The following is a 26,419-nucleotide window of genomic DNA, read 5'->3' on the forward strand; positions in this document are numbered from 1 at the left end:
CAAAAGATTTATATCGGTATATTGTAAAACATTTTGAAATTTCACTAGCGCTATAATAAGACACAACTGTGATTATGCCAGACATCATAACTATTGTAAGACAAATATTGAAAGTTATTGTATGAGAATAAATAGTATTATTTTATTTTAGTCCGTGCCTCTCGGCTTTGGACGAACTTTCGATTTTTACAACACATTATTGCACTTAGCATATTCTTACCTCTAATCTAAAACTAATGCTTACAATCTATTGCAACTTATGCCTACAAATTATTGCAACTTATGCCTACACACTATTGCCACTTTGGTCTTTTTGCCTCCTTGCTGTGCTACCTTCCTGTCATTCCACCCCGTCTTCTATTGCCTTTGCCCTTGAATAAATATTTTGAATTGGAGTATTTTGATTACTAATGATCATTATATATGAGCAAAAGTTTTTTCATTAATGGTAATCGTTATCGATGACGGGAATTTTACTTTGGTTGCGAATAGCCATTATCGACGGAGGAAATCTAATTTTGGTTAACAGTAACCAATATAAATGACAGGGGAATTTTTTTGGTTACGAGTAACCATTATTGACGACTCGAATTTTATGTTGATCACCGCTAACTATTATCGATGGCAAAACTATTTTCTGGTTATATTTAACTGCTGACAGTCGTTGTTAACATTATTTATAATCAGTCCATATTTACTGACATAAAAACATGGATTGTGAAACTTATGCATATTTCATTGAGCAAAAAAAGATAAAAGACGGTATGAAAATATATGATACAAAGAATAGAATAAAAGATATTGTGCAAAATTTTTAGTAGCCCTTGTATTGCTATGCTAATTGTCAGTAATGTGAAATGACATTTCGCAAATCGAATGTAATCAGATTAAATGTTCGTAGTCGATATCAGTTATCGGTAGTCAAAATAAAATTCGGATCATTGATAATGGTTACTGGTAATCAAAATTCAATTTCCGTGATCTAGAATGAATTCGTAACCAAAATAAAATATGCATCATCGCTGATGATTATTTGTAATAAAAAAAAATCTGAATCTTTTATTATGACTATTCGTAATCAGAACAAGCAAAGCTTAATATTTTTTTAACATTTTATTTTTTGAGACACTTCTTTAAGATTTACTGTAATTGGCCTTCTTTTCTCAAGTAAAAATAAATTTATATCCAATGAGATTTTTCCACAAAATGTTTGAAATATCTGTTATTCTGGATCCCTGAATTATATCTGTGAAATTTGAAACGGCTCTGAAAATGTATATACAAGTTACAAGATATTTACTACAAACAGTAATATTTGGTAAAAAATTAGTCTACGTCACAAATAGCTACCTTAAACATATAATCAATGTTAAGTATGGTTACATTGAATACTAGGTCTTGTTAATATAATATAGTTATATAATGTAGTTATGTAATACAGTTATAATATTAGTTAATTGACTGTTTAAATATTTTTGTTACCTTTGCAAAAAATGTATTTGCATTAAATATCTTGTGGCTCATATATACATTTTCAGATTTCTTTCAAATTTTTCCAATGTGATTACGACAGTCGTCTCATCCCAGTGTTAATAAATATCAAAATATTTTGTGTAGCACAGATAATAAATTCATGAGAGGCTTCTGTAAGTGTTCGGATACTTCCGTGAGTCACTGTATCTATTTTGTGATTATTTCGTTTGGAATTTTATGTTTCATTTATCATTGACGAGTTTCGTTCGTCATGTTGGTGTTCCAAGAACTAAATAACTATCGAACGTTAACTTTGTAGAGAAAAGAGATAGAAATATGGTCAATTTGGACGACGAAGACGCACAGAACTTTCGGTACGGAGATCTCATTAACGCGTCGATTGCTAAATGCTTCCTACTTGGATGCTTCGAAATCCACGATCGTTGCGAGAACACGCTTGGTTATCAAAGGGTCGTCAACCTGGCGTTTCGTAGAGAACGATCAAAGAAATACCTGTAAATACGACACAGTCAGGTAGATATAGTCCGAACCGCCGCGACTCTTTGAGTAGATGGAAGTCTGCTGATAAGTATGATCACGCAATCTCTAATTTGCCGCGCGAGTGTGGAAAAGTCCACGGTGAACAGGAAATTAGAAAAACACGCGTATGATTAACTTCTTAACGCTCGCTTGTCTGTCTCATTGCGTTATTCATTGATCTTTGTGAATCGAAATTGTCTTGCATGGAGGACGTCGCTTTGTTATATGTATATACTAAATATTAATACCCAAAGAAAAATGGTCTGTCTCTTTATTTTGGTAAAAAAAAAGCTTCGCTATTCTTTCTTCATAGCGGTAAAAATATTTTGTATACCTTGTATACACATTGACAATGTAGAAAATGTATTACGATATTTAAAAGGTATGAATTTATGTATAAAGGTATGCACATTCTTGGGTGGAAAATTTGAAATTGAATGCGATATGATTCACGTTACACTCCATCTTTCGCTTTTTTCCCCTTTATCATGATAAAAATATTTCGTACACCATTGTGAACGTAGAAAACATTGTTACAATGTTTACAAGAAGACGTAAGAAATCTCACTCGGTTCGTGCTTGGATACAAAATTGAAAATAAATCTGACCGTTAAGAGGTTAAGGACCACTGCGTGTTAAGTTTCTTCCCTGCGATATCTTCGAATTAAGCGTAATTACCAAGCAGAACGACATAGTTTCGCTCTCGAAAACAGAAGTCTAATATATATTCGTCGCGTTTCCAAACTGACAGGCGAAAGTAATTTTGCGACGCAAAATGGTTGTATATGTAGAAAGTACAAGGTTCGCCAGGAGAAGAAAGTGTCATCGAGCTGGCTAAATGGCGAGTTTCGATACGTGTACACGCCGGTTTTAACATTAACCGAGGAGTACACGCCCCGTGTTTCAGGCGTCGTATCGCCATGGAGTCCGGCGCGTGGTGAAAGTCATTTTGGTTGGCGATGGGCTGATTATTATGCTATCCGGGCAATCGTCATTCAATTATTACACCCAGTGACCCTCGTCTTCGTTCGGCGTAATTACGTTGCACGCGCGAAATATTGCCGCCCGCCTACTGCGTTGCGCGAAATTCAACGCATATGCAAATCATCGACGTTCAACACTTTTTCAAATTCAATTTGCGTTCACGCGCTCGTCGCGTTAATGGGAGTGGTGCGTTTCTGTTGTCCACCTTGAGTCAGGAAAGGTAGTATCATTGTTAATTGCGTGTTATTGTTCTCTTTGAGGATTAACAGGGAAAAGTTACAATACCGCGAGTTGTTTACGCGAACGATCGTGTCTGGCCGGTGACAGGAATTATCTACTGCCGCCGCGTATTTCTTATCTTACGCTCCGTCGATTAAATTTAGGTAGGTGCAAGAAAACTTTGTATCTTAAGTTTGTTATCTGTTGTCTTCCTTCTTTTTTTGTCTTTTCACCGATTTGTTTTGTTTTGAAATCGTTCGTTGGGACCGGGAAGGGATACTTGTTTCTTTGTCTTTTTGAGAAAAATAATGCACGTATATGTGACTATGGCAAACTGAATCCATTTGTCAAATGAGTTCATGTACTCAAGAACCTGCGTTTTGAATATTTTGTATCTTTTGGTGGCATATCTAAGCTGAAAAATGATTAAACGACTCATATGGGTTTGATATCTTTCAAGCAATTAGTTTCGAAATTAATTAGATTGTACTAGCGCAAATATGGTAAAAATTATGTATCGATACAAATGGAAATATCTTTGCAGATGTCTGCGTTAATAATTATATTACATCAATCATATTACAATCATATTACAGTACGACATCCGAATATCGAACATTACTTAATGGTATTCAATTTTTAATCTACTATATATATATTATATATGTCTGAAAGAAATAGGTAATTAAAAAAAATTCAATTTGACTTTTGAAATTGTATAAGTGATCGAAGTTAATACCATTTTTAAGGATTAATAAATGTCTTATAACATATTTCAAACATTCGAAAAGGAATGACACAAAAAAAGAAAACTCGAGAAGAAAAAAAGGATATTCCATAAACAGTAACGCGAAAAGGTTTATTGACTTGCAATTACACTACATCGCATTAAATCGACTGCACATGCAAATGATCCAAAGGTGTTGCAAACAGTTTGCAATTTCACATCGCATTTGCATACGTTAACGCAGAAACAATACGTGTCTAGAAGTTTTTCAATTTAAAAATCGTAACTTGTCGCCGACATAAAACAAGACGAGATTTTTAATTGCATCCTCGTCGCATATAATCAAGATCACCGAAGGAATAGGATAATAACGTAGAAGAGATATTCTTCCTTTATCGATGAATGAAAAAAGATTCCCGGAAACTCGCGAGGGAGGAGGCGTGCTCTCGTGCGTGGCAACGAGAAATGTAATAAAGTATTGAAAAAGTACTGTGCGTGGTCGCGGCGAGTAATGCGATAGGCGTTGTTGACTCGCGATTATAAACGCGTTGCGCCGCACTGCAATGAGCTTTACGATCGCCCCGTGGAATAATAAAACGAACCGCGGTTTCGAGGAAGTTACGCGCCCGACGTCCTTGATTCGGTTCGGCGAAATTTTTTTCTCTCCGCGAATAAAATATTTAAACGTTGTATCTTTTGATTTATCGCCCGCGCGTATCGTGTCTTGTCCGTGCAAACACTTTAGATAAAAAAGAGAAGAAATAAACCAAACGAGAAATAAAGAGACAAAAAGGCGTTGCGGTGTATAACAACGACTGTGCGTAACGGTGATGGAAGTTTAACACTTTGTATTGACATGTTTTAATTCGATGGTAATGCTGTTTTCCTTTGAAAGATATTTCACTAGATTTTCATTATCGGATACAGCATTTGCATCTCTTTACTCTATGTTTCAGAAGGAACCTTTTATGTACTTTAATTTAAAGTGTAGGAATTAAAATTTTTCCACAAATAAGTTAAATAGCGTCGCTAATGAAATGATAAGCGAGTAAGTATGAGTGGTCATTACCATCTAATGACAAAATCTGCAATCACTTATTTGCCAACCCAATAAATACTCATCTATGACTACTGTTGTGTTTCTATAGATGCGTGTCTCTACCTCCAGAAAAACCATTATTCCGCGCCTGGAACTTTTCAAAACGTCACAGAGCGCGAATATTTATGAAACCGGACGTATATACCGATGATTATGATTCGTTTCTTCTAATTAAAACAGGCAACGGTCTGGATCCGGTAACCGCGGATGTATCGTAAAAAGATCGAAGTATTCCAGCCGCGGGCGCTAAGTAACGACCGCTAATGATGCCGAGTTTCAAGTCTCTGTCTGTCGAGACGGGTTCAGTCGGTCGATCTCGTGTCAGTAGCTTCATAAATCATTGCCGCGTCAGACGTATGCAGATCGACATGTTTTTACGTCAAAATAAGTCTCCTTTTGTCTGTGCGCATTCTGAATTACAAAATGGTTCTGCCACTCGGCTGGGTTTGGCTCCAACTCTCGAACTTCGATCGATCGAAGACTAGTAATTAACGTGTTCGTTTGGAGTCCGCGAATCGAACATCTGGGCCCTTAATTATCTCATTCAATATTTACCGCGTCGGAAACGCGGCGGAATTTTCAGCAAAGCCGCACGAGGCTTTTACACCGTTTGCAGAATCGTGTAACAGCGGGAAGCGAGGAGGGAACGGCTTAAGCGCCAACACCAGACGAACCCGATCGATCGGTTGAAATGTATTCAGGGACGCGCGATTCATTCATACGATATAATGGAATATGTTGGATGACGCACACGTGGAACGCAGCGCGCGATTTCGCACGCGCGAAACATCTGATCCAAAGACATCGAGTGTTTTGAAATGGACGATGAAGATGAAAATTTCAATACTCGCGCGGAGTTCGTAAACGTTCGTACGAAGAAGCCTGAGAATCGTTTCTGATTTAAAGGTGTTAATTGAGATGGTCGAAGCGGTTTCTTCAAATAACATCGGCGACGATTTCGAATTTTCCATTATTGCTCGCGGTGAATATGTGACTTATATCGTTCGTATGTTACGCGTAATTTTATCTTATCGAGCGTTTTGGGTCGACGTTAAAAGTGAAAATTTCGATACTCACCGCATTATTAATAATAATGCATTCTAGAAACACAGCATTGTAGAATCGGTATTATGTAAAATGATGCATGGAAATTAAGTATTCCTAAAAAAACAACTTTACCTATTGCATATAATTCTTCTGCAATGTAAATACTGATAAATTTACAAAAGTTGTATAATATCATGAATATTTTATTAAGGAAATCGAAATGTACTAAGTCGAAATTAAAGATGCTGGAATTTATCGCTTCGCTCATGAAAACAAACATGGACAGAGTCGGTTTGTTTAAAGAGGTAATTGAAGTGATTGAACGAGCTCCTTCAAATAAGACTAATCGGTATTTCCTTTGTAATTTTCCATCGTATTACTCATAGTACATCATTTGCATCGGTTTTATGTTACATTTAATTCTAAGAAATTTTCTTCCATTCGTTTTGTACGAAACCTCGTTAGCTTACTCTTTTAAAAATATCTCGGCAAGTGTAACTCGCGTAGTTATTAATAGCATATAATACTATGGGCTATAGATACCAGTGGGATTATATCGTACGAAAGTTTAGTGTATCAACACGCGTTGCATGATCTAGAGTAATGTGGTATGTTATTGTGCATTAATTTCTACTTTCTTTCCAATATTCAAAACAGAAGCAACGCGCAACAAACGAATGCTTAGTATCGAACTAAAAACAATAGAGATACTACTACTTTAACATAACGAAATACTTTTAATTATTATAAATCATACAAAATCAATACAAATTAGAACGTTATTAGAATCTGAATCTTTGCCATTGATTCTCGACTCAATATTGATCTCAGCCTCGACTATCTTTCTCAAACTTGGAAAATTTTCTACGAATAGGAAAACACCAATAGTCGAACATTATTTAAGGAACGTATCAAGATTGAGCGTTTTCACTGGAAAATTCCAACTACGTTACATTCACGTTATTTTTACTAATATGTTATGACAAATGCAATTAGTCGATGTTTTCGTTAAAGTCCTCTCGAACGAATTATAAAATTCCAACGCACCTTATAGGTCGATCAGTTGGTCTGCTTAAATAGTTTCGAATCCGTGCTCGGGGTGGCAATCTACACGGCTCGTAGGAAAATGCGTATTTAATACGAATATCGTAATTGAGATAACGCAGAGCTCGCGTACTCCACGCCTCGTAACGCTTTCTAGGTATGTGCTTGCGAAATCCTCCTCTGGTCATTATGTTAGTTTCATAATGCGCGAGTGCTCGAAGGCGTATGTACTTACGTTTTTGATTCCTGTCGCGTTGCTTACTTATCGTTTGCAGCCTGAATTGCATCGGTCTCGTTTTTTCTTTTTCTTTTTTTCCCTTTTCACATTTATTTCCAGATTCAACGGCGCGTACACGCCTCTGAAATCCGCCTCGAGAAACGGAATTCTAACCGAGGGGCTATTAGCGGATAAAAATTACGCGAATACCGCGTTGTACGATTCTGCGTGTTCCCGATCGTTTAGAAAGTATTTCAACCGAGTCGTATACTTTATTTGATTTCCTGAAACCGTTGCAGCCGCAGATCGAGCTTTGATTTCTTTGTGATCCTCGTAATTCGTATCTTCGCATGTTTCTGATCAGCGCTGGCACACTTGCTACACGTTTCTGTAATTTAAAAGAGATCGGCGTCGGACTCGAAAAATACATACAATTCGACTGCTTCGACTGTTTATAGAGCGTTAATCTTACGGTGGTACGAGTAATCGAATCTCTATCAGTAAAGTCGCGTCTTCTTTTTGTAATTAAAGGTGGAAATGTAATTATAGAGTCTGGTCGTTTGGTTGTTCCATTATGTCGGTCGATACCTGGCACATATCTCGGCCGTTTTCTAATATTTGTCGAGCCTGTTATAAAGTAAATTCACGGAATCGTAAATATCACCGATAGTCGCGTTATCGTTTTGCGATATTACAGCGGTCTCAATTTTCTTTTACCTTTGTTATTAATATTCTATTCGAGGAGGTTGTTCGTTGATACGTTGGATATCAGTCATTTACCCGGATAATGGGAAATCGTTAACTTCGTAAAAAGTGGAGTTTGATTATAATGTTTCTATATTTACAAAATCAATACAAATTTCATACTCAACAATTATTTCTTTTTATTTATTCATTTATTTATTTATTTTTACTTAATCCCGTCCTCGTTCTTATTATTTATCTTTCATACCTTCGTAAATTTATTCCCGATAATCATCTAAAGGTTTTCAGATTATATATAATTTTGACGGACAACTGGGGAGATTTCAGAAGAAATCTGTATACGCCTGTCGGATCGACCGTTTGTTACTGCACCGATAAATTATTCGGTGGTGGAAAATCGCGATGGTATCAGCTCAGTTGAAGAGACGCTTCGTGATACAATGTACAAAAGAATTGACAAGCCTCGTATGCGTGCAAAGCGTATGCGACACGTTGACGTGTCGAAAGGAACCGGATACGATGCTCTCGAATTCTTTTGCCGTCCATTCATTCTGTCAGACAGATGCAGGAGTATCCACTTATCGTTTCGATCGACAAAGAGAAGAGCCTGATAAAACGAGAGAAAAAGCAACGATTCTCCGTGCAAAAAAAGGAACGCGCAAAATTGATCTGCAAGTACAACGTTTGAGACAACGAAAGTAATCTTTCAATGATATTCCGCTGATAATACATCGTACTATAGGGACGTATGACAAGGAACAGTTTCTCAAAGCTGACCAGCATAAATACTGTACGTGCATTGGGAAAATTACAATTAGTCACTGCTTGTTCAGTAATGGAATTACGCTTTATCGCTCCTTCGTTGGTCATTCTGAATAAAATGCAACCGGAGCTTTGTAACCGATCTTACGATGATTTGTTGTTATTTCTTCTTATGCTCGATTGGCAATAACTAGTCTATAATTCCTTCATGTATATACTAACTTCGTTCATAGAACCTGAACTGACTGAATATTAATAATCTTCTCGAATCGAGGCACTGCGTTTCCTCAAGTGTGCGAGGAATAAATAAACGAGCGAAATTGTTGCTCGATTAATTTATCCTCTTGTTCGTAGCTGCTCCGACTAATTTTATATTGAACTGTACGTTAACCAGAGTTTCATTTGATGTATTTTGCAGAATTGGAGAGATCAAGGCGGCTAAATAGGCGGAGGTGGAAGAAAGAAACGCTAGAAGATACAAGACGAACAAAAACAGTGACAGCGGAGGTGAAGGGGCATGATAAGCAAGGACACGAGTGTTTCACGCGAATCAGGTGATCTGGCAGACGATAATCAAACGTTTAGCATCCAAAGGGCGAGGGAGTACCGACAGACGTGCCGTCGCGCTTCTCGACAACGAATGCCGGAATGACGCGTCGATCAAGTCGTGGCTGGGCAGAGGGCGCAAGGACTTCATTAAACGGGAAAAAGTGATACACGTCGTGTTTCAAGTTGGAGAGGAAGAGAGGAGCTTGTTGGAGAAGGGAGTGGAAGAAGGAAGAAACGTTGCAGATCGTCGAACTTATCAAATACGAGATAAGGTACTTCATTTTTCAATTTCTATGTTTCCTCTCTTCTAAGACAGAGAGAAACAGTAAGATTTAGCAAATACATTTGTAGACACTCGGAATAATTAGAGGATCTTTATTATGAATGATCATTATTGCATCAGGCAAGAGAATAGATGCGTAAAAGTGTCTTATAGGAATCATAGATTATGTTATTTGCGTGATATTGTGATAAAGATTAACTTTAAAGACAATCGCAAATACAACAAGTGGGTATAAAAATCAATGTGACGCGGAAGACGATCCTCTGATTGTTTCAACCAATGTAGAAAGGCGACACAATTTTGGATAGAAATATCCTGTTCTAAATTCCTTTTGCAAATTCGCATCACTTTTGTGACGGTTTTTATAGAAATCTAATCTTTGATGGTCTTCAGTCGCCATCTCGTTTCAAACGATAGTTCGAAAGGCGGCATTTAAAGCGAAAGAAATGGAAATTTCCCAGCGAGCTAGATTTAATATACAAAACGAATCTTGTGGCATTTATCGATCGATATTCAAAAAATGGCCAATAGAGCGCGTCACATGGCAAGGATCAAGCATTCACAATAGACGCCGCATTGTTTTCAGAAGCGATCGTGGGCTCATTGTCTCGTCACTCCGCAACAACAGCGACGGATAACGTCCTCCCGTCGCTATCACGATGTCGTCGTTACTATGAGATCCATCGTGCCGGTACACTCGACATTTCCTTACACCTGACAGCTTTCAGAAGAACACCATTCGACTACTTCAAGGACGTTTTCTGTCAGTAATAAACCTTACATCTTGTTCATTAAACAACAAAAGAAGGCTAAACGAAACAAAACAAAACAGAACACAAGAAAAAGTTCGGATGGGTCAAACAAGATATTAAAGAAACAAAGAAAAATTGAAGAACCATAGAAGGGGACGAGGCTACCAAAGAATTTCATTCGAGGACGTTTGATAAAGAGGGTCAAAGCTAACTGACCGAAAGAGCGCAGAAGAAAACAGTGATCTCGTTTAACCTCGAGTGGAGATCCCTAAATCGTAGAATTGCTCGCGTTTGATTAACGTAATTGCACAAGGACAGCCGACGACTGTCCCTGTGGGTGGTGTGTGGAAGAAGCAGAAGGGCGTCGATAAAGAATAGAGGGGTGCGTGGTGAAACGCGACGAGAGGGTGAAGTGAAGGTGTCCTCGTGGGGTGCCAGAGTGAGCACGATAGCACCTCTGGTGCCCTCGGCCGTGGGTCCCGAGGGGACGGACGCCATGGCGGCCTCTTCGTCCTCGTCGAGCGGCGAGCAACAGTACTCACTCAGGTGGAACGACTTCCACTCGAGCATCCTCAGTTCATTTCGTCATCTGAGGGACGAGGAGGATTTCGTGGATGTGACCCTGGCATGCGACAGTAGCAGCTTCACCGCGCACAAGGTCGTCCTCTCTGCGTGCAGTCCTTACTTCCGGCGGCTCCTCAAGGTCAGTGCTTCTCTCTTCAGATTTTTCTTTCTGTTTTCTTTTTTTTCTTCTTTCTGTTACAGACAGGATGATTTCTCCCTTTCTTTTCTTTTCTTGTTGTCAAATTGAAAATGAAATACACGTACACTACTGTTCATAAGTATGTGGATATTTGTTTATTTTTATAGGCGATAATAAAATCGGTGCGTGTAATTATCAAAGCTTGTAGGACTGTTTCGTTACTTGACAAACCATTTATCTTTAGATTTTTTAATTTTCGTGTTATAAGTTACATTAAAAGAAGTCTTATAAGACCGATTGAAAAATTGCTTTCGTTGTTTACGCAATCATTGATATTTAAATATTACGTATATGCAGAAGTATGTAGTAAATTGCAAAATATATTATTGCTACGTTTTTATAGTTTCTAGCTAGTAATTCATCATTCGCCTGCAAACTTTGTTTCATTTGTAAATTCACATACAGTTATTACAAATCGATCAAAGTGTCCAGTTACTTATGAACGGCGGCGTATTTAGATACGAACATTTCAAATGACAGGGTGAATGTACGATGCTGGAGTATTTTTAGGGAGGAGCATCATTTTTCAATTTAGAATGATATCGGCCGGGCGCAATTTTGACGTGCAAAATATCGCGCGCCGTTAATTAAAACATCGCGCTGTTAAATTACCGCGCGAATGCCATTTCCTTCGTACAATTTTATCGACGAGCGTACATCCTATCTCTCTTTCTCTTCGATTCAAACAAAAGTGAAATCGATCGTTCTCCAACGTGAAAACGTCAGACTGGGTAATTGTACATATTGCGAAAAAGGGACGTTCTCGGTGGAATTCGACGAACATGTTACGTTTCGATATCCTGATTTTAGTAAATTACCGCGAAGCGAAACCACTTTCGAGGAAAAAATTCGTTGGCGATTTGCCGTGCGTGGAAACAATCGTACGATTGTATTTTAATTTGCTTGAATAATATCTGATATTCTTCCGCGATATATTATATTCACGGCTAAAATAAACCAACGTGGAAGTGGCGAGGAGATATTTTCGAATAATATTTTCAACGTTAAGGTAGGGAAAACACATTCCACTCTTTATGTGGGCGTTTCCAGGCAAATTATCGACGGTAGGAAGGGAAAGGCCTTTTTTTTTTCCAACGTGGGAAGTAGATAGAGGGTAGATAGGACGCCGATTTCTTTGGTCACCACAATTTTTTCTAACGTCAGTCACATAAATTGCGTGTACCACACTGTTGCATGAATTAGAACCGCGCCGTGTTATTTTCTTAATCAACGTAAGTCTAATTGCGATCGTTTCCATTGTCGTGCCTATAAAAAAGAATACGATTAGTAACAAGCTTAATATCCACTCAATGAACGTTCATAGACGAACTTTAAGTATGCTTAGTTTTCAACCCCTCAATTATTAGAAATTTCCTTGGAATTATTCGAGGAATCGAGGATGAAGAGGCCAATTTACACTGTGCCACGTTCTCGTGCGCATAATGCAGTCGATGCAAGTATAAAATTCGGACGAGCCATCCCCCGTGCAATTTTCGAGGCCGGAAGAGAGTAATTACGGGCCCGTGGCGGCGGAGGAAGAATCCAGGAAGAACATCCGGTTGGATTTACATAATAACGCGGCGTCAAAGTGGACCGGCGTTGGGGAGATCGAAATGTTCTAGCCGGCCAAACGACTATCGATCACGTGGATGTGTCGTCGCGATGTCGTCGACGACGACCATCTCCCTGAGAACCTGTTTCCTCGAATTTTGCCCTTGATCGATACCTCTCGTCGCTTTCTCTTCAAGGAACTTTCTTTTATAAATCGCCCATCTGAATGAGGCGTCCCGGTCTAGGGGATGAAGGAAAGCGTATAAAAGTTGGAAATTTAATCGGTCGTACTTGATATGCAAATTATTTTATGGAGTACGGTATTTTAATTTCTTCGTAGGAGTACGAGGTTTAACGCGAAGGGGAACAAACTTTCAGAGACTGGATACGTGTGGATATCTGAAGAATTTCAAGTAACGTTGGGTATTTATAGGCTTGGATGAATTCTTTGTCCGTGGTATAAGTTTATTAGTTTAGATAACTGTCACGATATAATTGAATTTCAGTAATTTTATTTTGTCCGTCTGTCGATAAATTCTTATATTAAAACACATACATCTAGGTAATTTCAAGACTCGATGGACATTGCGCGACTAATTGAAATCCAAGACAGCGAAGAATCTTTATTTACATTTTATAGTAGAAACGAAGAACAATTGCGAATAAATACCGATATTAGTGTCAATATGAACTACATACAGCTAAAAGATATCGAAAGGAGGGTTAAGAAGCAGAACGATTATTCCACGCTCCAAAGCTCAGCTACTAAGAAATTGACATCGAGGAGAGGCCAGTCGACTTTCTAATTGACGCGTACCGCTAATTGATTTTAAGTGTCAGCCACGGTACTACTTGCTCTCGAGTCCCGTCGAGTTAATAACGCGACAATTCGTCCTCGCGTTTGCGTCACTACGTCATATAGACTATAGATGAGAGAGTATAGTGTAACAGCGTCGCCTCGTTTAAATATAAGTCACGCGGACGATGTAATAAAAAGCATGCATTGCGTGGCCACGAAGGTGGAGTCTTTTGTACTCATTAATATCCTCACTATTATACTTTCACTGGCGTCCTAGTGGCGCTGGAACGTTTGTTTAATGTTCGTCGACACGTCCGCGTCGCGTTTATTATTATCCTGTTTGCTATGTAAAATTGCAAGACAAAAAAGCTTGGAGAAGAAAAAAAAAGTTGGGAGGTATAAATTATCGTCGGTACAATTAGCCAGGATTAATCGTATCGGTGAACTAACGTTAGCATTGGTCCAGCGTACGTATTTTCTCTCGAATATTTTCGCATATACTCGATATCACGCGCGTGACGTAACGATAACGAGACTGCCTGAAACACCTGACAGCCGTGTGTGTTTTGATTTATGCGTTAGTGCACACTGGTGCAACGATTTACGACAGCCCGTTCATTTGACTATCGGCCGGTAGTCGATGACGAATCACTGAGTTATCGACTACGTCCGCAATGATATTTGCCAAAATACGATCGCCGTTCTCTATGTTACGCGGTCCCCATGCTATCCATAATAAATTTCTACCTGTCCCGGGTCGATAATATATTGGACTTGGCCAGTGACCTGTCTGGATTAGCCTGGGATTCGTGGAAAAGAAATTCCATCGATGGAAGTTACGCCGCTTCTACGGAAATAAATATGCCGCGGATATCTCCGAATATGTACGTCTCTAGGTTTCGAATTGTTAGCGCTTTAAATTTTTCAATTCTCAGATTTCAATTTCGAAACATTGGAATATTCAAAGTTGGAAAATATTTTATTTCCGCATTTCCAATGCTTTGAATTTATACATTTTTAAATTATCAAAGCTTTGAATGTTTTAACTTTCGAGTCTTCACAATGTTCTTAAATTTCAAATTTTCGGACATTCGAATTTTCGTTCGGGAAATCCAACATTTGCGCGAATAGATCCTTCCTTTTATTATTTACCACAAAATTTATATTCTTTACAGCTATTTATACATATACATTAGAATATTTCTACGTTTTCGAAGATTCTATGTATTCCCCTGCTTCTTCCATCTTCCCACTTCTGCGTATCTTCTCTTTCGTATTATCAGCAATCGCAAGTTCGGCTACGTTGTAAGTTATAACGATCGTCAGTGTAGATAATTGCGATGCAGGAGCCACGTCCGGCACAGATATTACGATGGGATTAAAACACGCGTGTAATCACGTGTCACTCCCATCTGCGTGAAATAAGTAAGTACAAGCTACATCGGAAGTTACGGTAATTCGAATGAAACTTCGCGAAGATTAAATCCTCCCGACTGGTCATCATCGTTACTGAAACATTAATGCAGTTATCTCGTTGCGTGACAGCCTTTGAAAGGCGTGTCTCTCTGTGGATCGCCGTGGCTGATACAAGGAGAAGGGAAGAAAAGGATATCATAGAAAACAGGCCTAACTAGTTTTCGTAGTTTATAGTCAAGTTTTGCTTCGACCGTACCAATCCCAGAGGTAAATTCATTGATACAAGAAAACCAGCTGAATACGTATAACCAAGACGAATACTACTATCGATATAAATTGCACGGATCCTTCCCTCGTGACAGCGATTCGCAATCTAGAAACGAAATTGCTAAAAAATGCCACGGTACCGATCGTAATTTATAAACAACCGGAGATATTGCGTGGCTTAATTGGTTCAACCGAATCGATAATTCAAGTCTTTTACCAAGAGCGATTCTAATTGCGTCCATTTTATATTTCAATGAAGAAACTGGCCCAGCGTATGTATGTTCTTATTGACCAAGGAAACGAGAGAAACTCGAATCTTTTACGGAGGAAGATGACGACAATGAGCAGCGCTGAATCGAGTTTTATAGTGTGTTGATGTTGCATGGTGACTTTACGAGATACGATAAATATTTTAAAGCGTTTCTCGGAGGGCTAAGAAACGTTGTTTAGAATCGGAGGAAGAAGCCCGTGACTCGTTATCGCGTTCACGGAATCATCGGCTTACACGCGCCACGGCTATATTAATCGCGAGGGATTGGTCGTGTACGTATCGCAAGAAGAACGGCCCACGCGTGTTCCGTGAAAATAAGAATAAGAAGGAACGAAAATGGAGCGACGACAGCGTTATTTCGACGTCCGTAAAGCAATATCGCCACGATGGTAAATTACAACGAGGAGGCGTTCTGGTGAGATGCGTTATAATTGGAGAATCGATGAACGCTGAAATTCAATCGATTTGATCGAAATTGATATGGCATCGAGTATGAAAGGTGTTTTAAAATTGACCGACCAAATAAAAGGATTATAACAATTTTCTGCATAGATATCTATGACCACGATTTACAAGCAAGCACTAACTGTCGCGCAATTTTTACTCTACAACTCATATTGACGTAGTTATATTTATGAAGTCATCCTGATACCACCCATGACGAATGTTTTAAAGTTGACCAATTAAATACGAAGTTTGTAATAACTTGTTGATATCTGTGGCTTCGTTTGTGCAGGCTAGTTATCTCGCAACGTATACAGTAGTTACGTATATGAAGTACAGTTCTTCGTGATACCAACGTGAAATGTGTTTTATGTATTTAGCAATCAAATTCTAAGCTTATATTAATGATTTCTATATCTATGGTTTATATGGTACGGCTGGTTATCGTATAATTTTTGCTCTGTAAGCACATTGAAGTTAGCTACGTATATAGATATGTTTATGAAATGTGATTCTTCGTGATACCACCATAGACGGTGTTTCAAATTGAGCAATCGAATATGGGAGTTTACAAGCGATAGTTTTTGAGATAAGTCCGGTTATCGTGCAATTTTTTTATTCTATATTATTTTAATGGTAGCCACGTATAAAGATACGTTTGTGAAATCGTTTTTCGTGTAAACTTCTCGTGTAACTTCTCTCATGCTTCGCAATCCATGAACTTCCCAACCGATGTTCTACATATAATCCCGCTACATTTTCAATTAGAGATCGGATCATGTATATTACAAATAGATTTAGATCTGACTGCACAGTTTCAAACGTTCCGCGAGTTCTTCGAAAGAACTAAGAAAGAAAAAGATATTGCTTTTAAATAAATTGAATCCCGGATAAGATAGCTTTTAACTTTTCATGAGAATGTGCTTTGAGAAATGTACTTAGTGACTAAGTAGATTTTAACCAAAAGCTTGCGCTCGATCTCTTAACAATATTGAATATCTCGAGCAAAGTTAGAATACAACATAAAAGTTGCAAGTAATATCCAAGATACATAGTTCTTTGTTCTTCACTCGAGAACCTTCGATTTTTTCTAATATCGAAATATTTTTAAGTACATATATTCTCGAGCGCTACTTATTCTGCAGTTTTAAACCAATTCTAAAATACTCACACCTTTTGTATCTACAAACAACTCGTTACGGTTATTAATCGAACTTTATGAATTAAAACGGCTATTTATGTATTTGTCGAGCTAATAGATGCATGTCCATTTAATACTCTTCATAAATATTGATCGAACAGAATACAAAGGTATACAATTTACATGACAACGTCCTATTACATACTTTTTATACAACAATATGGATACAAAAGCTTTTTACGATGAGAATTCGCATACTTTCGCGACTCAGTGTAGGATTCAAACACAAAATAGAGGCTAACGATCGAAGTTAAAATTTGAACTAACCCAAATCCTATTCTCCGCTCGAATCTCGTATTCGCGGCCCGCCAATAAGGGTCTGTTTCGAAAGAAAATACGGAGGAGCCGATGGAAGAAGACCGCGGGGAAAATGGTGCGGACACGTGGTGAGTGCAGGGAACAGAAAGTTACGCTTGCACAATCCCATCGCGTCGCGGTGGCGGGCAAGGTGCTCCATATTCTATATTTAAAAGGCGCACGCAGGCCACAGCCTCTCTCAGCTGAACACGTGCGTGTGCGTGAGTACGCACGCGCTCGTGCTCTCTCACCCTCACGCACTCGCGCGGTACTTGCGCTTCTCTCGTCTCGTGACCGGTCGCATTTAAATTTACCAACGATGCGCGTCGTCAGGGCGCGTTTCTCGATGTGTTCCGCGCTCATGATACCGAGTTACCAGAAGAAGGACAGAAACAGGATAGAACGTGCACGAGGGAAGAGAAGGAGAGAACGAGTAAAGAGGAAGAGAAGGAGCAACGAGAGAGCACGCCTCTGGAAATATACGGGACGATGGTCGATCTCGTTTGTTTCCGGCTGCTCTACTGCGGTGATTCGAAACGCGGCTGTAACGAGAACCTTAACACGTCTTGGAGGGGCGAGAGGATTGCCGAGGAGATCATCGTTGTTTCTATTTTCTACCCGAAGAGCCTCGAAATCGTTCACATCGACGACGAGGTGATACGGCCCCGTGGTGATGTCGAAAAGAGAATCACTCTCGAATCCAACGTTGTAATTTACGAACGTGTAAAGATCCCGCGAAGATCCCGCAAGGAAATCTCTTTGTGAACCGATGCCACATGCCATCTATCGAACATTATTTACGAGAATCACTTTGATACTTCTAAAAATCCTTTAGAGTTTAAAGTATCTTATATATATATACAGTAGATATACAGAGATATACAATATCTCATATATATATATAGTAGTAAATTGAAGTTTAGGTTTAAAGTTTAAGTTTAAAGAGATATTGTTATCGTATAATGTTCAAGAAATAGGACTATACAGAGGATCGGGAACGAAGTTACGAAGAAATGTGTAAGTAATCTGGATGTAAAATCATTTCTCTCTCTCTCTCTCTCTCATTTCTATTACGTTTTATAATTAATGAGGTAGAGTATTACTTCTTTATAGAGTACATGTAGTATAACGAGATTTAAGAGATTCTATACAATGTCTCGCTCGATGATTCGACTTGAATCTTCAGAATTTCTTCTCATGAAACACTTAAAGACTTCAGTAAATAATTTAGTACACTCTACAGAGATACACGCAATACGAGACATCGATCCATGATTATCAAAGATCAGCTTCGTATAGAAATAAATATTTTCGTGTCTTTCAACGAAAGGATCGGGTCCAGAGAATCCATGTTGATTATTTATCTGATATTGTATGATTTATAGAATATTTTTGCTCCTCTTAGCGGCCACTATAAGTTCAGATTAAGTTACTACGAGACTTAGGCTTTTGTTCGCAGCGTCCTACGTGCTTCACGAGGTGAAAACATCGTTGTATGCTATTCGGAATAAAGATTCCAGTTACATAGGTTATTATTAACTAGACATATTATGAATATATTTAGATCAACTCGTGTACCGATAAATGTTGATATCGATCTCGTCAATAGCACAATTAGCTCAAGGACCGAGTAAGATACTCGTATCCCCTTGATACGTAGTCGAAACGTATATATACCCGTCTAGGTTTGCTGTCTTGTATTATTCTCGAAATCGTGGAAGATAAGCGAGTCGAGCCAGTGTCCAATCAAAGCTTCTTGCTTCTTCCGCCTCACAACGTCACGGCTGTTTACGATTATGTGCGTCATGGCTAGCACACCCACGTAAGCACCGGGCAAAAAGCGAGTCGCATAATGGCAGGCGAGTAATGATTCTCACCAGCCGGCGAGTAACGATCCGATGGAAACTTACGACCGCACCGGGGATCCCCACCTAACCAAACGAATGTAACCGCATAATTGTACGGTTCAACGTTTCTCGACGAATGCCATCTGTTGTCGACCAGAAAAACGTCTCGTTACTTATTACGATCAGTGTTTCTTTGATTCGTCGTGGATGTTATCCCGTTTTACGTCGTTTTTGCGCTTTAAATTTTCCTTAAAACCTTGTGCATAGGGAATCCAGTGGTTGAAAGCATCTGACGACGTTGGATGAGTAAGAAATCGCGATCGATTCCGTTAGATGTTTGTTAAATAGCGTAATCAACAGAGGAATCTAGTTGACGTAGAATATATAATTGGCTATTGGTAGTGTAAATTTATTTATAGACAGCTACGACGTTACGAATTGTGAATTTTTATGACAAATGTCATTTGTCGGGCAGAAAAACGTCTCATTACGATTATCCCGTTCTAGGCTGTTTCTCTGCGTGCTATTTCCTACGAAACCTTCTGCGTAGAGATGATTCCAGTGTTCGAAAGTGTTTGACGATGTTGGATGAACAAGGAATTGGTGTAATTAACAGCGGACTTTTAACTTTCTGGAGAAGAATAATTACTTGTTAATGGTGTAAATTTTTTTATTCAGTTATTATATAATGATATTTGAATTTCAATGGTAGTGTCGACTATAGTTTTGATCGGTTCATAATGGATTTATTGTTTCATAATCGACACGTTTCTAGTGTTTACGCACAGCACATTGGCTTCACAAATACGGGATAATTACACAAACGATATAGAATCGCGTAAATTGACGTCTACACGGAATGTTTGTTTTCCCGTATTAGATAATGCCGCCCTGCTACTCCGATATTTGATCAATCGCTGTTCGGTAATCAAACATTTGGCTAATATTTCTGACTGAGTTCAAATCGCAATTGATCGGGTAGCCGCGGCGGTAATTCTGTCACTTGACAGAGTCAATAATTTCATAATATAATATTACTCTAAAGAAATAACGTTCTAACTCGATACCCTTATTATCTTAACCCTTTTAGAGTGAAATGTTCTTCAAGCTGTAGAAAATTTTTCATTCGTCAATTATTACTGATAATAAAGACACATGTTTCTAATCCTTTTGAAGGAAGCTCGATTTTTCTTTTGTTAGTAAAGTGCACATTGTATTCGTTATAATATTTGATAGATAAAACATATATCTGTTCAGATCGCGGTACAGTAACAACATTTTAAAGCACAATATCGGGCGTGAAAGAGTTAAATTGTAAATGTTTTCATTTTTACAATCAAGCTAGTTCTCTAAATTTAACTCTGCACGACACCGTCTGAGTCATCGGATAAAACGATTCTGTTTTTTAAACGTTCATAAAATATTTTTCATGAAAGGAAAACGATGTCAGTAATTCGTATGCACACGATGAAATGTCTGCCAACCTCAGTCACAGAACAAGAACGATGAGCTCAACTTGTTCTGGCGTAATGTTGGAAAAACGTTGGAATCGATATTAGCCTATCCGAGCGTAAATGGTGTTCCATTGGCTGGAGCAGTAAGAAACGCAAATGCGGCACGCATTAAGAGGCCTGGGGCAGCTCGTGCTTTAATGTACGCGAGTACGCACGGCGTAAGTGGTTCCATAGGAACGGCCGTAAAGGAAAAACAAGCCACGATTTCATGACGTTGTCTCGGATATACGGCATCATTTAACCCCTCTAACCCGCAGTACATCCTTCGACGAGGAGGTTCCATTAATGGGCCGCGCCTATAACTCGAACGACGTTCGGATTAGAAAGACGATAGGTCTCTTCTCTCGTCCTAATTTCTTCCATTTCTTTTTATATATTTTCGTTTTTAGATTCTATGTTGTATAGTTTCCTTGTTCTTTTTTTATTTCGCTTTACTTGAAAAGAGATATCGCTCGGAGCGAGGTCTGTCGCGATGTCGTGACGCTTGACGTATGGTCTGGCACGAAGATATACCGTTGCTGGAATTAATTAGAAATACGTGTAATCCAGTAACGAAGCGTTTCTTTTTCCACTTAGACGTCTTTTCTTTTTTCTCTTCCTTTTTTTTTTTTTATTCTTCCTCGTCGTGATCGACCTGTACGCGAGCAACCGGGTATCGCTGTGAGTTCGTTAAAATGTCTACGGTTGCATCGCAATGACAAATAACTAGAATTTCTGTGTTGTTTCTCTCCGACGGTAATCGATGGCATTTAATGATTGTAAATTTTATGCGCGACCTTTGCTTAGCCGTCGTGGTTCTGCATTAAAAATAAATTAAGTTGGAAGATACCAAATATGATATTGGATACTGAGCCTTTCTATTCCGTTCCAACGAAACGAACGCTCGAAAATATCCACAGATTTCGATAAGTAAACAACGAATTTTCGTATACCTTTCTCAGTTAAAATTTCTTAATCAGTATTTTTCTATTTTTCAAGATATATCGAAGTATTTAATATTTCTCTATTTTTTAAATAAAGTTATATATTCTATAGACTGTTAGAAAATAGCGATTAAATATTTTTAACTGAATTACGAAAAAAGGGACGATACAAAGAAAATAATACTTGTTTTCTTCGACTTTCAAAGGTGATAAATAAGAGATTTCAATCAAAGAATACTCGAAAGAATTATCGACGTTTTTTTTTCTTTCGTCAAAAATATTTTATGTAACAATTGGATATTCAACAAACAAAATCGTTTTGTCTGATGACTCAGACAATGTCGCGCTCGAGTCAAATTTAGAGAACAATAATATTTCAGACAAGCAAATACCGTCGTCATTAGCACATAGTAATACGATGAATTATTGTTACAACCGTGATGCAACGCGCGTTCCATGGTACCAGTTTACATACAAAACAACGCGACATATTTACCAGACTGCGTAAAAACGATATAATGAATTATTCTTTTAATTAACTTATTTCTGTCCAAGTAATCACCTCCGTCTGTATTCTAAAAATCATGCACAATTACTACATGAAATTCTTATCCCACTTCCTACGATTGAATATTCCGGTATACGTGAATCCTCTCTACCGTAGTAGGTCGATAAATTATCCGTACTGACTCATTTCTATCGCCAACGCATCGAACCAGCCTCTGTGGTCCATTTCACAACTTTCTACGCGTACGCTACGTACTAGCTGCACGCATAACGTGCATTGTGCATCAAATAATTCGATCGATCCTGTCAATCGAATCAAACTGCCATTTAATATCAAGTCCCTCTTGCGTAATTAACCAATTTTAATGAAATCTTGCAAATCGTAAATTATCAATAGGCACTAATAAATTTTCTTATGTAGCTGCAACAAGTTCGGTGATAAATCCAATAGAATTTACAATCAAATTCTATGAATTACAACTGTTCGCGCGATTTTGTAAAATTACAAAAGAAAAGTCTATCCGAAACTTAGAAATAGTAATTTGTCAATATAGTTATTTATTATTAACATATTAGTAATATATTATTAATTAGTAAGTGCAGAAGGATCCAGATCGAAATATTCAGAATAACGAATGGAAAAAAGAATTTTTCGAACCGTAGCCGTGACGGTGTCAAATTTAGACAGCCGTAGTATGTACATCTGTCGACTATAATATCCATTGACTCGTCCCCGTAAGTAAGTACCCCGTGAACACAAACAGAAGCACAGAGGCGTCAAGAAGACGCGCGTGTAACCCGCATACACCCGTGTGTGCGTGCACACGCATCACACGCGGAATATGCGTGTTGTTGGTCGCTAGTCTTAAAATAAGACCGGCCACCGCACCGTAATAAATTCTGCGTGCCTCCTCCTCTCGCGTATCGTGCGTACGTGTCTACTTCTCGAAGTGTCAGCCGGAGAAACAGAGAGGGAAAGAGGGTGGCAAAGAAGGGATGGAGGGAGCGGAGTGTAAAAGAGAAAAAAGATGAAAGAAGAAAAAAGGGAGCTGAGAAAGAGAGAAAAGAATAAAGTGAGTCATACATTGGAGGGATCGAAAAGACGGCGGACACCCGCTCCTCCCTCCTCCAACCCTATCTTTTCGAGTGCGCACCAGAAGCACGCGCGTTACTTTATAAATGTGCTCGCCAGAAGATGTTGCTATATATGTTAGCGTGTAATTCAAGAATTCGAACGGCGACACACGCTGTTGCTTACGACTCACGACACACGAAATCCGGAGAAAGCTGGCGAAGAAACACGGACGCGGGGATCGTTTTTTAATTTAGACCCGATGCCATGTGTCACGAGGATGTGGCTTTGCTTCCCTCCGTTGTGAGATAGTATTACGAGAAATTAGGATAGTTTTTGTTTCGTATGCATCAAGATCACGGATTCGGGTTTGATTGCTTTCGCTGTCTGCAATTTATTCGCCGACCGGCTCTCCCGATAGGGAGGTTTTGATAAGGTATACGTGCATCAGACAATCGCTTTACGCTGCCGCCAAATATCCTCCGATATTGTCGTGCAATTATCGTCGACGAGCACACAACAGTCCCTTTGTTCCCGGTTTTCTTTACCACTGAGTCACACCGGTTCAACAAAACGCGGCTTTTTCTGCCGGCTGACATCCACACCGGTCGTCACGCTGAAATTTCTGGAACATTTTATCCCCGTCGTCGCTTTTGCGACAATGCATTAACATTCTTTTATTCAGCCGTTTCCAGGGAACACACTTGTCGAGTTTCGACTCGAACAGAGAGCTCATCCCTCGATTCTTTCTTCGTTTACCGTCCTATTACTTGCTGGAAATACTGAGCTGAATCACCTTCGGTGGCAACGGACTCTTAAGTCCGTCCCAATTTTTCTTTTCCTCGTTCAGTTTAGCTGGACGTCGAAACAAATACCGGTACCATGGTTTCGTTAATCTCACGGTCGTTACTCATCGTTTTTAATTTCGAGAATTCTACCTGAGTCATTTTCACGCAGCATCCACCCACGGTATGTAACAGTTACACGGTCGTTCTCTCTTTTACCCACTTTGTTCCTCCAGCGAAATGAATTGATCATTGAACTGGTCACGGCGTTTTTCGTTCCAACTCGGTTATTCATTCCCGAACGTAATTCCGCGCCATTGCATCATACGTGTTCCTAGAACACCTGGTCGGCACATCTTATCAGGAAATCTTATCGAAATTGTACACGTTAAATTTAACCGCGGTAGATTAACCCGTTCGTTTCGTGATCGCTACAGAAATAAATCAGAGACTCGTATCCGCGGTTGCCCGACCGCGTGTTCAACTATCATAAAGAGAAGCAGAGTCTTTTGTAACACGGCTGTTTGTATATTAAATGTAAGATTTTTTCTTCCCCTGCACTAAATCTCAATTTCCGCCATGGAAAGCGAGAACAACAGTTACATGAAACGATAGGGAGTCGCGAGCGTGAAATAGACGCGTGCACGTATAATTACGCTGGCGTACACCTACGTCGCGTGGACATCGTGTAACGATCCGTTAATAACGTTACCGTTAACCACGCATTAGTGGTCACCTCGGCTATTTGCATATCGGATCGGTAATTTCCATCTGACGCCAGGAGAAACGAGAGAGGAGGACGCGTGTTGTGTACCAGTTTGCGTGTAACGTACAGCAGCTCGCAAAAGTATTTACACACATGCCATAAGAAATTTGTATGTGTATATGGTGTGTTTACATTAAAGATTTTGAAATTTCATTAATATTATAATAAGATTACATGTCTACTGTCATGATTATACCGGTAAAACCTAAATCTAATCTGAAAATATATAATAAACATATATTTAGTAAAAAAAATACTAGAATACAGCATGAATAACTGAACTATGCCATAAGTGTATCGTAACAACATAATAAGTGTTAAAAATAGTTGTCCACTAGTTCCTCCATATAATGGATAATAGTTTGTTTAAATATTTTTGCACTTATTGCTATGTACTTGCATTATCAGATCTGTCTCGAAATTTACCAATGTAATAATGACACTCGAATGTCATTACAGTGCTAATGAAATATAAAAACGTTTCGTTTAACACACGCAATACATTCATAAAATGTTTCTACAAGTGTTCGAATACTTTCGTGAGCAACTGTAGATGAAACACACACGGCTGTATTAAACGTGTGACCCGTCTACTAGATACCCCTTGCTACGGCATCTACGTGCGCCATTACGGAGAACCCGTGTGGCGGTGATTTATCCGACGCGGTCGAATCGAAAACGTCCTCTTGATCCGAAATGAATATACACATACACATAGGTACGTAGTCGTGGCGTGAATTTAAAATGCGCGGAAGATCAATCTGGCCGATAACTGAAATAACAGTACGTTCCTCTGGTAACTATCAATTACCAGTTTGCTATGGATGCTGCTGTGGGAACGTTCGAGGATTAGACATTCGAAATATGTATCTCTCATTCTTTTTTTCTCTTTTCATGCTCTTTCCTCGTCTTGCGAGTAGTGGTATCTACTCTTGAGAGGCTTGTGATATTTCGGGATATTACACGTTGCTGAATATGACCAATAGGAAGAATTATGAAGATTTTTAGAAAAAGACTCTAGGAGGATATACTATGCCTATTATGCCTAGAGCATATATATATATATATATATATTTTTTTTAGCATAGATGTGTAATTTCATTTTGCAGAAAGTTCTTAGTGTATCGACGAATCGATACAATTTTATTTCCAGTTCGGTGTCTCGACGCGGATTGCATCTTCTACCGAGTGTCTTCATATTTTAAAATATCTTGCCTCCCACCGACTGGCCGGCACATCTAAATATATACATACGGTTGGTGCTCGTGTCAATTTGCGGGAACACGGAATGCACGGAGACCAGGGAGCGGAGAAACGGAAAGCTGGACGCGCGCTTTCCTGTGTGCATGTCCTCACCGGGTCTCTCTTCTCACGCGCGTATTTAATTTCCAGGCGCGGCTCATCGTCGTCAACGTCGACGAGGGTCGTTCTTCGCCCGTAAACGTGCTCTCTACGCCTCTAATAAGCCTTCGTATTCTCGTTTTTCGTTAATGCGGCGTCTATGCACACGGTGCACTCGCATTACGCTTAATGTCGCACGGCCACAGCAGTCGTGCACATGCGGCCAGCAAATTATCGCCGGTATATTATTGTGC

At 39.0% G+C, this 26,419-nt stretch overlaps 1 protein-coding gene across 17 annotated transcripts in view; it reads left to right on the forward strand.

The window, feature by feature from the left end:
• Positions 1-26,419, forward strand: part of LOC122574033 (protein abrupt) — a 77,704-nt gene that overhangs the window by 12,031 nt on the left and 39,254 nt on the right. For 12 of the 17 annotated variants that reach the window (XR_006318877.1, XR_006318876.1, XM_043741099.1 and 9 more), the window contains exons 2-3: positions 9,236-9,638; positions 10,236-11,104. Coding sequence is in view for 12 of the 17 variants with exons in the window: in XM_043741099.1 (XP_043597034.1) it covers positions 10,898-11,104 (207 nt within the window). In the remaining 5 variants the exon portion in view is untranslated. The other 5 variants (XM_043741100.1, XM_043741095.1, XM_043741101.1 and 2 more) reach the window with 5 other exon arrangements.

This window comes from Bombus pyrosoma, linkage group LG13 (genome assembly GCF_014825855.1).
Source record: "Bombus pyrosoma isolate SC7728 linkage group LG13, ASM1482585v1, whole genome shotgun sequence".
Lineage (NCBI taxonomy): Eukaryota > Metazoa > Arthropoda > Insecta > Hymenoptera > Apidae > Bombus > Bombus pyrosoma.